At 41.4% G+C, this 13,908-nt stretch overlaps 1 protein-coding gene across 1 annotated transcript; it reads right to left on the minus strand.

Moving 5' to 3' along the window:
• Positions 1-1,880: 1,880 nt before the first annotated feature.
• On the minus strand, positions 1,881-10,270 carry CUNH19orf38 (chromosome unknown C19orf38 homolog). Its single transcript, XM_044684123.1, has 7 exons — positions 10,193-10,270; positions 9,324-9,626; positions 8,365-8,457; positions 7,967-7,994; positions 6,912-6,955; positions 5,968-6,005; positions 1,881-2,027 (listed from the first exon to the last, which is right to left on the minus strand). The coding sequence occupies exons 1-7, from the start codon at positions 10,221-10,223 to the stop codon at positions 1,881-1,883; spliced, it is 684 nt and encodes a 227-aa protein (XP_044540058.1). The 5' UTR covers positions 10,224-10,270.
• Positions 10,271-13,908: the final 3,638 nt, after the last annotated feature.

Below are 13,908 nucleotides of genomic sequence, written 5' to 3' on the forward strand. Positions count from 1 at the left end.
TTGGCCTGGGCCACGAACTAAGGCTACAAACCAACCTTCGAATTACTGTCACCTATTTTGTCTTTACTATCTGCCTGCCCCCTCCCCCAAACCCCCTTTTTGAACTCTAGCTGTGATGCAAGCCTCCCATCCTGACAAGTACAGAGGAAGGAAAACTGGAGACGAATCCAAACCTTTGCAGGAAAAGGTCCTTATTGCTTTCCAACCTGAAAAACAATTCTCCCTCTCCCTCACCCTATCCTCCCCCATCTCAGCGGGCTCTATTTTCCTAAATGGTGATGGGAGCAGAGGTGATATCCAGTCTGCCTTTGTGTGTCCCAAGCATTCATTTCAAACTCAATCATTTAGAATGGAATAATTCTTATAAAACCCAAAGGGTTAATATCAGAAACTCAACTAGCTTTAATAAGACTTCACACTTTGTTCCTTACAAATATCTCAATGCTGGTTGTAATGTTGTCTTGTCCACTCCATTCTGTGGGTTTCACAGAAAAGGAATGACACAAACAGGACAGAAACTAAGGTCTCTGGGGCCAAACACTGAGAACACAATTTGGAAGACACCTGTCACTAACTAGGGACAGCTGCAAGTAAGTCTCCACAAGACAGGAAAGACTAAGTAATGTGAGAAGGGGTGAGCTTTTTTTGTTTGTTTTTAAAGCAAAACAAGCCATGAAATCATTGCTTTGACCTTTGGGGCTATATACTTGCCAAGATGCTATGAATTCAGATAGGAACTTTTGGTTCTGTATCTTTTCTGTGCTCCTGCATCAACCCTTAATGTTACTATGCTCAGATTTAGGCTATTTGGATAGAGGAGGGAAAATTAGTAGCTGAAGCTATCCCCCTAGAGGCAAGCTGTGGCTCAGTGGTTAAAAGCAATTTACCTGGAATTAGGAAGATCTGAATTCAAATTCAGCCTCAGACACTTCCTAAATGTGTGACCTTGGGCGAGTCACTTAACCTCTGTATGCCTAAGGAGGTAGCTAAGTGACTCAATGGAGACAGTGTTGGGCTTGGGGTCAGGAAGACCCAAGTTCGAATCCAGCCTCAGATACTTCCTAGCTGTGTGTCCCTGGGCAAATCATAACCTCTGTTTGCCTCTGATTCACCAGAGAAGGAAATGGCAAACTACTCTAAACCACTTCTTACCAAGAAAACCCCATGGATAGCTATGGACCAAAGAGTCACAAAGAATAGGACAGGACTGAACAACAAACTATGCCCCTAGAGAAGGAGCTGCACTTAGAGTTCTCTCTGGGTCCATAAATGAGAGACAGCTATCCCTGAGGTCATGACTTCTATGTCTTTTCTGTTCAACAGATAAATACCCATATTGGGGCCCCAATACAAATGATACCTGACAGTGGCTGAACCTCGGCCCCCGAGACTCATGAGTTCTACTAATGGGAGTATTTAGGGAGTTGGGAGTCAACTAGATGACATCTGTGGACTATTTCCTGGCCCAAATCTATCATCTATGAACCTGAGACACATAACAGACTATCACCAACTACTACTGAGCCCCAGAAAAGGTATTTCAGTTGGAACAATTAAAACCTGATTTGGGACATGAAAGTATCTTCTGAGAGGCTGTAGTTGTATTCTTCCCACAGGGGCAATGGATGAGAGATGAAGGGGTGGTAAGCCAGACATACAGGAGTCAGGCCTCCCAGACTTCTTCAGAACCCAGCCTGGAAACTGATAAGTCAGAGGAAGAATGTGAAGGAGGGGAGGAAAAATACAACCTCTTAGGACCCACAGCAGGGGACAGATTCGATCAAAAGGCCTAAAGATGGTGAATTCAGGTGTCTCAGAGGTAGAAGAAGTAGAGGTGGGCCTCATCCTGGGTACAGGGGTTCTGGAGCCAGGGGATAGGTTCAATCAAGGGACCTGAAGGTGCTGAATTCAGGTATCTCAGAGGTAGAAGAAGTAGATGTGGGCCTCTTCCTGGGCACAAGGGGTTCTGGAGCCAGAGTTGAGCTGGTAAAAGTGCCATGGGTATCCATGTCTTCTGGGGGCATTTTCTTTTTCAACAAAAGAAAATGAATAATCAAGTGACTTCAAGGACATAGAATTGGGCATATTCCCCTATCTTTTCTCCTCCATCCCTACTAAATACTGTTGAACATCATTCATTCTTCCACTAGTCCTTAACTTCAAACTTATTTTGCGTCACACTTGATATTTTGTCCAAATTGTGCTCATTTCCCCTTCTTTTTCAGTGTTACGTACAAATTTAGATTTGGGAGATGTAGATTCAAATTACCAACCAGGTGGCACAGTGCATAGAGTGGTAGATTAGAATCAGGAAGACTTGAGTGAGAATTTTGGCCTAGACATTTACTAGGTGTATGACCCCAACTGGGCAAATCACTTAACTTTTTTTAGCCTTAGTTTCCCCATCTATAAAATGGGGATATTAATAGCACCTACATCTCAGGGTTGCTTGTCAGAGTAAAATAACATTTGTAAGGCAATTTTCAAATCTTAAAGTGTTAAACAAATGCTGGATATTATTGTTATTACTAAGTCCCTGCTACTATGTGATTATGAACAAGTGAATTAGCTCCTATGGATCTTAGTTTCTTTATCTGGAAAGTGACCTCTAAAAGCCATTACAAGTTGGAGTCCTGTGCACCTTCCTCAGTCTGGCCTCTTTACAAATAGTTTTGGCATCCCTGGGTTATTGAGTCTGCTTCCCAGAGTTGTAAGGAACTTCAGGTGTCATCTAGTCCATTTTACATCAATAGAATTCCCTTTATAACACTTTTGACAAGTGTTCATCAAACATCTACTTAAAGTGATAGGGTATCATAACTTCCTGAGATGTCTTACTTTATTTATAATAGTTATAGTTCTAATTGTTAGCAAGTGTTTCCTTACAATGAGCCAAAAATCTCTGAAATTTCTATCCAGTGTTCCCAAGTCTGCAACCTTTTCCCCATAACAATCCTTTAACTACTTGAAGGCAACAATGCTTTCTCTCCTAAATTTTCTCATCTCTAGGCTAAATATTATTTTTTTCCCCAATAATCACAATAATCTATAGGCATGGTATGCTCCTCACAACAGCCCCATAAGGCAGAACAAGTGTTATTTCCATTTTACCAATGAGAAAGCAGACTCTGAGAGGCTGTAACTCTAATGTGTCTCTGGTGGGATCTAAACTCAAGTCCCTTTACTCTCAGAATCTAACTCTATCTACTACCACATTGCTTGTCCCACCGATTTCTGCCTTTTTCTTCCTCCTGAAAACCCACCTTTATCAGCATAACCACTCTTATTCTTTTCTCTTAGATTTTGCCAAGCTGAATCTGAGGAGGTATTTGGAACTATTCTGAAGCAATAATGACCACCATCGCCTCAGTTTCTCTTCTGTAGTAAAGCATTTACTGACAAGAATAAAAAATGCCAATTGGGAAAGATGCTAGATTTGCCTTACCCAAAATGATTTATTTGAGGGGGAAGAGTCCTACTTGCTAAGAAGGAAAAAAAAAAACACTCTAAATTTCAACCAAGAATACAACCTGTTAAAACTTCATGAAAACAGTAATCTGATTTCCTGAAACAATATCTGCCTAGATGTGTTTTCTAACTGTAGCCTTTTTCCTGAACTTTAGACACACATTTCAAACTACTATCTAGCCCTTTTCATTGAATGGCACTTCAAAGGCAATACGTTCAAAAGTAAATTAAATCTCTCTCCCTTGAAGCTTGTTTTTCCTCCTTTCTTTCCTATATGTGAAAATGGAAACACCATTCTCCAAATAATAATTTTTTTCTAGTCCTTTACCTTCCATCTTATAATCAATACTAAGTATTGGTTCCAAGGCAGAAGAATAGTAAGGGCTAGACAATTGGGGTTAAGTGACTTGCCCAGGGTTGTGTGAAATGTCAGGTCACTTTTGAGCCCAGGATCTCCCATCTCTACGCCTGGCTCTCTATCCACTGTGTTGTGAGACACCTAGCTGCCCCTCTCCAAGTAATTTCCTGCTTGATACTTGACTCTTTTACCTCCTTCATTCCCTCATATTCAGTAAGTGATCAAGGCCTGTTTATTCTTTGTCTTTTGATCTCAGCTTCATCTCCATGACTCATTAGTCTAATTTCTACCTCCATTACTTCTTGGCTGGACTACTGCAATATTCACCTAACCTTGGAATAGCTAGGTGGTACAGTGGACAGACTACTTGATCTGGATTTAAGAAGATCTTAGTTCAAATACAGCCTCAGATACTTCCTAGCTGTGTAACCCTGGTTAAGTCACTTAACCTTTGTTTGCCTTGTTTCCTTATCTGTAAAATATAAGGATAACAATAGCATCTACCTCTTGGGGCTGTTGTGAGGCTCAAATGAAATAATATTTGTAAAAACACTTGGCACATAAATGCCATCATTATTTTTATAATAATAATTATTATTCTAAACATCCCACATCAATCCTGTTAATGCATGTGAAACTAACATTCAGTACTCCTAGGTCTTTGGGGGCTTCCCATTGCTAAAGGGATAAAATAAATCCAAACTTTCTTGGTCTTATACTCAAACACCCTGAATACTCTGGCTCTAACCTTTCCTTGTAGTTATAGCTCACTTTCCTCTTTGTCCTCAAAACCAAACTGGCACTCACCAGAACTACACGCATCTCACATTGCCTTGTTTCTTTACCCATTTGCTAATGCCATTTCCTACCTCTGGAACATACCTTCCCACAATTTTGCCCTACTAAAATGATATTCTTCCTTAATTACCAGCTCCAATGCTAGCTCCTCTTTCTTATCTTTCTTGATCCAACCTTAAGTTCTCTTTCCCTCCTGTGAATTCTCTTATTGCTTTGCTTCTACTTCCCTTATACATTAACCTCATTCTATTTTGTACTGTTGTTAACTCTGTTCATGCCTGATTTCCTCCATTAGATCATAAAATAACCCCTTTGAGGGGAGAGACCCAGGTTTGTCTTTGTATTCTTTCTTTATCCAAATCATATATCCTTACAAAAAATGGGTGCTTAATGAATGTGTATTGAATTAATGAAGATCTCCCTCAATAACTTCTGATCATATAAGCTGATTTTAACCATATTTTAAAGGGGCTAATTACTTGAAATAAAATTCCCATTTTTTTATTAGCAAATAAAGTGAGCTAGGTTCTCATTGAATCAGTTAATTGCCTGTCTTCTAAATTCTCCATTTTATTTGGTTGACCTATTATATCTTTTGTCATCGCCTGGAAGCCAGGCACTAAAGCCTTCCTGAAGCCACCAGAGACTGGATCTCCACGGAGCAGGTCAAATGTAACATCTGTGGTTGTATCTGAGTACAGGTGGGAACCTCTCAGCATTTCAGGACTTGTCTTTTTTTGCAGAGGAAAAAGGGAGATGAGTGAAAAAGGGCTTGGAAATATCAATCCAAGTGCAAGAGAGGATCCAGTGCCTTTCACTCAACCACTTTAAGGTTATCTCAAGGCACAAACCCAGAAGTAATCAGACTTCATTACTGAGTACTTGTCTTGGAGCAAGAGTGACTAACTGGATTGCTGCCTTCAGTCCTACTGAATTACTCAGAGTAGACTCTTTTTAAGGAACTATGAGGCTTCCTCACTAAAAGATCTCTGGGACCTAGCTAAGTTACATATATTCAAGAAGAATGCTATCATTTCTTGTGGTTGTCTCAACTGGAATGACTGCTGAATGTTCTTGATATAGAAGACTAGCAAAACTAAAGGAAAATTTTACTTTCTTCCACATTCCCAGAACTTAGGTCCTTTGAGTAGATCTATTCCTATTCTTTGGTTCTTGGACTTCTTTTTTCTTCTGGACACTGAAAAAATGAGGAATTTGCTGCTTATTATCCACCATGTCTAACTTAATAGGCAAAGGGCTATACCAATATACTTCAAGACATATTAATTCCCTAGAATAGGGTAGGCACTTAAAGGTTGTATCCTAAGAACTGAACCACTTACCATTGAAATGGAGAATAGAGAGTTATCAAAAGACATATCTGTATTGGGAGAAGAACAAAAAGCAGGCCTAGAGTATTATTTAAAAAATTATCACCCACCTATAGCCCCCATACTCTAGGATGAGTAAAATGACTAAGGTACTTCCTTTCTCCCAGAACAAGGGCAAACTCTCCTACAGAGGAAAAAGGGAAACCTACGAAAAGAACTTTTTCAAAATATAAGGACCTAAGTATCAATTTACTTCCTTACCTCTTCATGGTAAAGCCTTCCATAATCTCTCCCCTTGTCATTAGCAACCCTTGCCCATATGACCTTGAATATTTTGTTTAACACCTCTCTAATGTACTTATCCTATAATATTAGATACTGTCATTATTTTTGTATCATCTTCCATATAGTTCCATTAGGAAGGGAACTGTTTGATCTAAACTTTGTATCTCCCCCAGCCCCTTGTAGTGTTCTGCATATGGTAGGTACTTAATATTTGCTTTATAAGCATATCAAGTAAAAAAACTAGATCTTTTCTTCCCATGGCAAAGTTAGTGTAGGCAGCTGGACAGCTCCCTTCTATCCCCTTTACTTTTAAGGATATCTAGGACCAGAGTGCAAGGGAAGAGATGAGAAAAGTCAGTCTTAGAGGCTGAGGATAGTTCCTTTGCCTTAGCATCTCTTATAAGGAAACCATTGATTGTATAGCCAGAGCAATAAAGCTGGCTATAAATAGAAACTCCAGGCTTAAAAAGTGAGGGTAAACTAATGTCCTATAACCAGGCATTCCCAAGAGCCACAAGTCCAATACTCATATTGGGAAAAATTCTAGAATTGGTCTAACTTAGGGGTCACCAATCCCCTCTGACATTGGAAGAGGCTGATTGTATAAGACAAGTGGTACAGAAAGAGCCTATGGTGTCTAAGCTACTCAATTTGGGGTTAGGGATACACACCTGAAGTAGTATAATTTATCTTTGTCCAGCAGGATTCTTGTTCTCTGCAAATGAAATAAGAATAGAGTAAAATCTACTCTTCTAGTCTAAATGTTTTTGAAAAGCAACTTTAGGGAGAAGGTAGGTGGCTCAGTGAATTGAGAGCCAGGCCTAGAAATGGGAGGTCCTAGGTTCAAATCTGGCCTTCCTAGCTAGGTGACCCTGGGCAAGTCACTTGACCTGTCCCCTCCCCCATTGCCTGGCCCTTACTACTTTTCTGCCTTGGAATCAATACATAGTATTGATTCTTAGATGGAAGGTAAGGATTTTAATAGAAATTAAAAAAAAAAAAAAAGAAAAGCAACTTCAGACCTCTCTTATTTACTCATATTGTCCCATTCTGCATTATTGTTATTTGTGCAGATTTTACACTCTACAGGGCATCCCAAAAGTCTTGGTGTAGTTTGACACCATTAAGAGTATAAGGGTAGGAACTTAATTTTATTGATCCTTATATGTCCTTCAGCATTTACTATGCTCTCTAAACATAACTGGAGGGCAAATGTTTTTTGAACTGAATTTATGTTATCAGGTTGGTTGATAAATAGATATAAGGCATGATTATAAAAAATGATGCTGATTCCACAAGCCACAAATGAATATGGTGCTTGAGTGAGTGAATTAAGAAAATGCCATATAGCCTAATACTAAGAAAGACTTCATTTATTTTCCAAATAGGAAAATGATGGGAGACCCAGAGAAAGGTTTAAATCCTAGGCTCCCCAGGAACCTCTAGAACCCACTTCTTACTTTGAATTTCAGTAATAGAATTGAAAGATTGCCTCCATGGCATGGGTACCTTCCACCCCAAAGCAGGCTGTCTTAATTTAGGATCAAAGAGGGAGATCCCAGAGACTCCAAAGGAAGTCACTCATACTTTTTTTCATCCACACTCCCTGAGCCATCTATTTTCTAAAAATGTTCTGATTCTACCCACATCATCCCAGGCCAAAGGGTATAGTAACTGATGTTTCCCCTACCACATGCCTTCTAAAGTTCTCCTGGACCCATCTCACCTTTTTTTCTGAAGGTTTGTGACTTTAACTGGCAAAAACAAAAACAACAAAGAACAAAGCAATATTAGATTGTTCCTCCAATATGTTCATGTAGCAAAGAGCAATTCTCTAAGGTCTTGGCAATCCTAGAGCCAAACTTGGCACTTCTAGGGCCTAATCTGACTTTTCTATTTTACTGAGGGAAAATTAGTCAGGCAGTGACTTGTCACATACATTCTAAGGGAGCCTGTGATTCTCATGTGAAATAGTCTTCTTTAGGAAACTGAAGCTTTGGGAGGATTCTGGGAAGGAATTCCCTCCTCCCCATCCTCCCTATACCTCAAAACACTTGGGAACACTAGTCCTCTTTAAGAGTAGGGTAAATTTTTTCCCTTGGGACAGACAAGAAATTAATATACCTCTTCTAATCATTAGAATGGCCACAACCAGCATCACAATGAAGATGAATGCTCCAGCCAGACTCAGGGAGAGTGGTAAGATCCAAGAGGGCTCTAGAAAATAGGAACAATGAGATTGGACAGGTCAGTGAGAAGCAATCTAAAGGAAAGAAGAGCTGATGCTCAAGGGCATGCCTCACCAGAAGGAATAGGCTTCTGGGGTTTGGAGGCCCAGGGGACTAGCCTAGGTTCACATTCTACAACTTGGAAGAGGCACAGAACCTTGCTTCTCCTAGGCTGCAGAAGTGAACAACTGATCAAGGGTCTATCACAGCCTTATTTTCAGAGCTGGTTTCTACAAAGGATTTACTCAAGTGTCTTCTACTTAGTGGTCATTGCTTCTAGACAGGAGCAACACTTCTTGAACTCACTTCTGTGCAGAGGCCCTTCAACACCAGACACTCCCAGAACAGACCTGCCTGCCTCTAAGCAATAAGTTGAGGGGAAGTGAGAAGAGCAGCAGACAATCTAGTCCCTCCTGCCTTCCTTGCCTTTCTTTCCCAGTACTCCAAAAGGTGGATCCACTCTACCTGAAGGAGTTGGTAGGGTTGTGGTCAGCAGCATGTAAACTAGAAAAGAAAAACCAGAATGAGGGAGCCATTTTCCTGGGACATCCAGCTGACTTCTTCAGAACTTTTCTCTCTGGCTCTATTACATCCTCCAAGGAGGACACAGGTTACTTTTTAACTGTTTTGTAGCTAGCTATTGTTGCATGTTACATTATGAGTTCTAACATAAGACCTCCTCACCTTAGAAAATCACCATGTGTAAATTCTTGAGGAGGGAAAGAGCAAAAGAGTTGATAATGTGGTAGGACAAGACGGACTAGCTCATGAAGAACTGGAAGAGTGAGAAGATAGAAAGGACTTGCAACCATTCCATATAATACAAAGTGTCAAAAAAAGCAAGCAGGCCCTTACCTGAAAAGGTCACATTCACTGGCTCGCTCAAGTCTGAAAATTGCTTGGCAATCTCCCCCATCACACTGTACTGACATTTGTATTGTGCTGAAAGGCCTTCACTCACATTGGTCACTGTGAAAACAACTCCCTGTTGGGCCTTATCTGTCTGCAGTGTCTGGACCAACCCATCTCCATGGAATAGTGAGAACTCAGCCTCCTGAAAACTAGAGGGGGCCACACATTGAAGGTGGATGGGATCTCCTGGATTGCTAGGGTATGGAGGGATCTGGGAAATGGAAGGAGCTGGTATTGCCAAGGAGCCTGAAAAACAAAGTACAGAAAGAGGGGATTTCGATTGTGGATTGAATCCTGTTGGGAAAATTCATTGGGAGGCTACATAGCTGTGTTGATGTTTATTGGACTTAGTCTCTTTATCTGTAAAATGATGGCCTCTAATCTCCCTTTTATCTCTAAATCTGTGATCAGTTGAGCAGCAAGACAAGTCTGTCCTAGAAGGGATAATAAGAATTCTTCCTTTGAATGTCAATATTCTCTCACCTGGTTTCCATCTCAGAGTGCTCTGGAGCTTCCACTCTCCAGACAAGAATCTTCCTGGGCACATTCAGGAGCTAATGGGTTATGGGGTGTGGACTCATCCTCTCAAAGGCAAAATCAAAGGTTTGCACATACCACTATCCTATGTCTTTGAGAGCACAGTACCAAAACATATATTCCTGGGGTTAGGATCCTGAAATTGGCACAATACACACCCTGTGAAATTAGTACCAAGAAGCTTCCTTTTCCTCTGGTCAGAAGTTCTCAGATATGTTCAGCAGATTAGGAAGTGATTTCTGATCATTAAGGTATCATCAGGAAAAGAAACTTACCAGTTACAAAAAAGAGGAGTTTCCAGGGCATCTCTTCACTAAGTTCGGTTATGATTCTGGCTGAAGAGAGACACACCAAACCAAATGTTCACAACCAATTCCTTCTGAGGCAAGAAGAAAAGAGTTTACGAGGGCAGTTTCCTCACCCAGGGAGGAAGTTGCACACTTTTGAACTGAAAGGGAATTGCTGTTCTACCCTCCCCTTTTACAAATAGTGTGTTAAACCAAGGAAGCTAAGTTCCATATTTTCAGCTGAATTCTACTAATTTGAAAAACTAGTTGTGTTTTTGCTTCCCCCTTTTTCTTCAAAGACAATGTTAAAAGGGAAAAGTCACTCGGCTACTTTAAAACGCATACCCAAAGATATAAACCACAACACACTAAAGCTGAAAGTAAAAACCCAGGCCATTTTCTTGGACTGGGGCTGTTTCAACCAGAGGAGCCCTCCCACAGGAAAAACTTTTATCAATTGGGGAAAAAACAAAAAACCAATCTGAGTCCTTGATCTACTCTTCTGCTATAGAAATTTCCTCTTCCCTGCCATAGCAATAATTTTTTTTGCTTATGTCTCTTAGTACTGCTCCTTGAATTCAAAGGTCCAGTTTAGGATCACATTTTGGGAAAGATGTGGTTGCCTGTGTTAATGAGAGTGGAGAAGGAAGAGTAAGAAGTATAAAGTACTCCCCTGAATTCATAAATTTTTTCATGCATCAAATATGAACATGTATCAAATATGAATAACTACTATGTCAAGTACTATGGGACTCTGTTCTCAAGTACCTTCTAATCTAGTAAAATATGGCTACTGCTGAGAGGGGAAAAAATGGCATTGTTTAAGTAATGGAGAAACTGAAGGATCCAGTCTACTCATGTGAGCTTAATGTTGGAGGGATAATAGCTACTTTGTGAAGGTAAAGCAATGGATCTAATTAATAGCAGAGAAAGCTTTAGTTAATATTAACAGCATCAGACATGCATATAAAGTTGCTCATAAACTGGTGCAGTTTTTCAAGAATAGAAGTCATCCTGACTAGTCATTTTTAAATAATCATGGATATTGACAATTTCATTTACCCCTAGACTGTAGGACTAGATGTCTAGGTGATTTCTTGTAGTGCTTTTTCTGACACTTGAAGATTATTGCTTCTCTGATATCTATATTGCATCTTTATGCAGAGATGATTTTTCAACCATCTTCTAGATGAGAGCTTCCTATCTTTGTATCTACATTTCTTAGTACAATGACCAGCACAAAGGTACTTAATAAAAGCCAGTTGATTTTAGAAGGGGAGTTTAGATACCATTGGTCAGTTCCAAGACTCTATTCAAACTGTTCTTGCCAGAAAATCATCTTTTGTCTTTCCCATTTAGCTATATCCCTTCAAGACTGGATCAAGTTCCACTTTTTCTATGAGGGCTTCTTAGTCCATACTTTCATAAATTCCTATCACTACTTATAGTCTGTGTCTGACAATCTAACTAATCCTCTTTCTAATTGTTTACTGGGTATTAGTTCATATCATTAACTAGGTTGTGAACTACTTGAGTCTGAGGGGTATTTGATATTCTATATCTCACAGCAAAGGGATAGGAATACAGATATTCACTGAAGTTGAGTTTGTGGATCTATTCTATCTTTAACACACTAGAATTTTGCAAGGCTAAGGGCCAGGAAAATGGATGCCCTAGTTTAACCTGGCAAGTAAGGCCCTTATTAATTTGGTCCCAACCTCTCCTTTCAACTTTATTCAAAGTGCTATGTAGCTGAAAGAATATCTTGGATTTTAAGAGTCAGGAGACCTGAATTTGAATCTTATCTCCAATACTTACTGTGTAACTTAACCTTCTTGAATTTGTTTCTTCATCTCTAAGATAGGAATAATACTCTTGCATTATCTTAGTCACAGGATTATTAAAAAAAAAACAACACATGACTTTTATAAACCTTAAAGCAATATAGAAGTGTGAGCTATTGCCGTATAAGTATATGAATGGGCTTGTAAGCTGGGCCTCCATGCCTGTAATTTTATTTCAACTTGCTGAATTTCTCCTCAAATTAAGCCCCATCTCTGGAGTTTTTCTCCCTCTTTAAACATTTCCTCAATGAGTTAAGTTTTTATTGTTCCACCCCCCCCCCCCTTTCTTATACTAATTTGGATAGACATTCCCCCTTAGAGGTTAAGGCCGTAAAAGTGTTTTATCAGGTGCAAAGTGCTTTTATCACTCTGTTAGATGCTAGTGCAATGATTTTACAGATAAACTGGACTGAAGTAATTAACTATAATTTCATATTGTCTGTGAAGCAGCATGGAAAACAGGTCTCCCAGATTTCCCCACAGTTATAATACATCTGGAAAGTGTTAAGAAGACAAGCCCTTGATTCAAATGTTCCCTTCCAAACCTGGGAAGACCTTTATGAACTGATGCAAAGTGAAGTGAACAGAACCAGGGGAACAATCTACACAGCACACTAATGCAATATTGTAAAGATAATCAACTTAACTGATCCAGTGGAATGACCCAGTATAATCCCCAAAGTCTCATGATTAAACATGTTATCTACTTCCCCATAAAGAACCAGTTGAAGTAATTTTTTTTCCTTTTCTTGCTTTTCTTTGGGAATGTGGCTAAAGGATTAACTTGTTTTGCATGAATATACATATTTGTAATAGATTTTGTTTTTCTTGTTTTCTCAAAGAGTGGGGGAAGGAGAGAATTTATAAGGGGAAAAAACTCATCTCCCCCACCCCGCCCCCCAGAATGTCTTGGGGGTAGTCATTTGACCTCCCAGTTTCCTCAACTGAGAAAGGGTGAAGGGTAGGAGTGTGGATCTCCACAGCCTAGGACCCGGAATGTCGGATAGCAAGCCCGAGGAAGGACCAGATGGCATGGCAGAAGCCCGCCCCACTCGGGTGGAGGCGGCGGGCAGGTCCCACCCCGGAGAGGGCGGGCCGCGAGCTCCCAGCACCACCCCAGGCTCAGCAAGGCCATGCGAAGAGGCGGGGAAGCCGAGTAACGGCCAACGGTTCCCCGCTCGAGGCATTCTGGGAAACGGTCACGCCGCTCCTCCGTAAGGCCCTCAGCCCCGCCTTCTGGCCTGTTCTTAGCTGTCTCAACGATTGCCTGTGGGGGACGGCGTTGTCTGACCACTAGTTTCATTCCCCCGAATCCCCGCGGAGGGACTGCTTCCCGAAAGGAGGAAAACGAAGAGGGTAGTACAGCTTTGCTCCAGTCCTAGCGATGGGCAAAGGGGGCAGGAATCCTCGCCCCCACAGGCAGGCTCGGGAACCAGCCGTGCGGAGAGGCAGCCAGGGCGCGGAGCCAAGCCTTAAAGGGGCCGAGTCCCTTCCTCACACTGCCGGATGACCCGGATGATGGCGGTAAGGGCGGCCCTAGCCCTGGTCCTGTCGGGGTGGCTGTCGCCGTTGGTGACTGGGACAGTGGCCGGGCCCGGCTCCCGGGCTCCCCCCCCTCAAGACGGCGAGTTCACATTTTTGCTGCCCGCTGGCCGTAAGCAGTGTTTCTACCAGCCCGCACCAGCCAACGCCAGCCTGGAGGCCGAGTACCAGGTGGGGGCGAGGGTAGGGAAGCGGGAGGGGGAGGGGAGTCCTGGTCAGACTGGGGACTCTGTGGGCGGGGCTGGAGTCCTTGGTCTGTTTGCGGTGCTTCCATGGCTTGAGGCCCTGATGGGTAAGGGGGCGTGACCAGAGAAGGCA

This window comes from Gracilinanus agilis, unplaced genomic scaffold (genome assembly GCF_016433145.1).
Source record: "Gracilinanus agilis isolate LMUSP501 unplaced genomic scaffold, AgileGrace unplaced_scaffold42803, whole genome shotgun sequence".
Lineage (NCBI taxonomy): Eukaryota > Metazoa > Chordata > Mammalia > Didelphimorphia > Didelphidae > Gracilinanus > Gracilinanus agilis.

Excerpts from the sequence above, each read along its gene's own strand:
- CUNH19orf38 (XM_044684123.1), bottom strand. The coding sequence starts at position 10,223 with ATGCCCTGGAAACTCCTCTTTTTTGTAACTG. Across the intron at positions 9,627-10,192 it reads ACTCCTCTTTTTTGTAACTG|GCTCCTTGGCAATACCAGCT; the intron begins GTAAGTTTCTTT and ends TTTGTTTTTCAG. Across the intron at positions 7,995-8,364 it reads CATTCTAATGATTAGAAGAG|TTAAAGTCACAAACCTTCAG; the intron begins GTATATTAATTT and ends TGTTTTTGCCAG.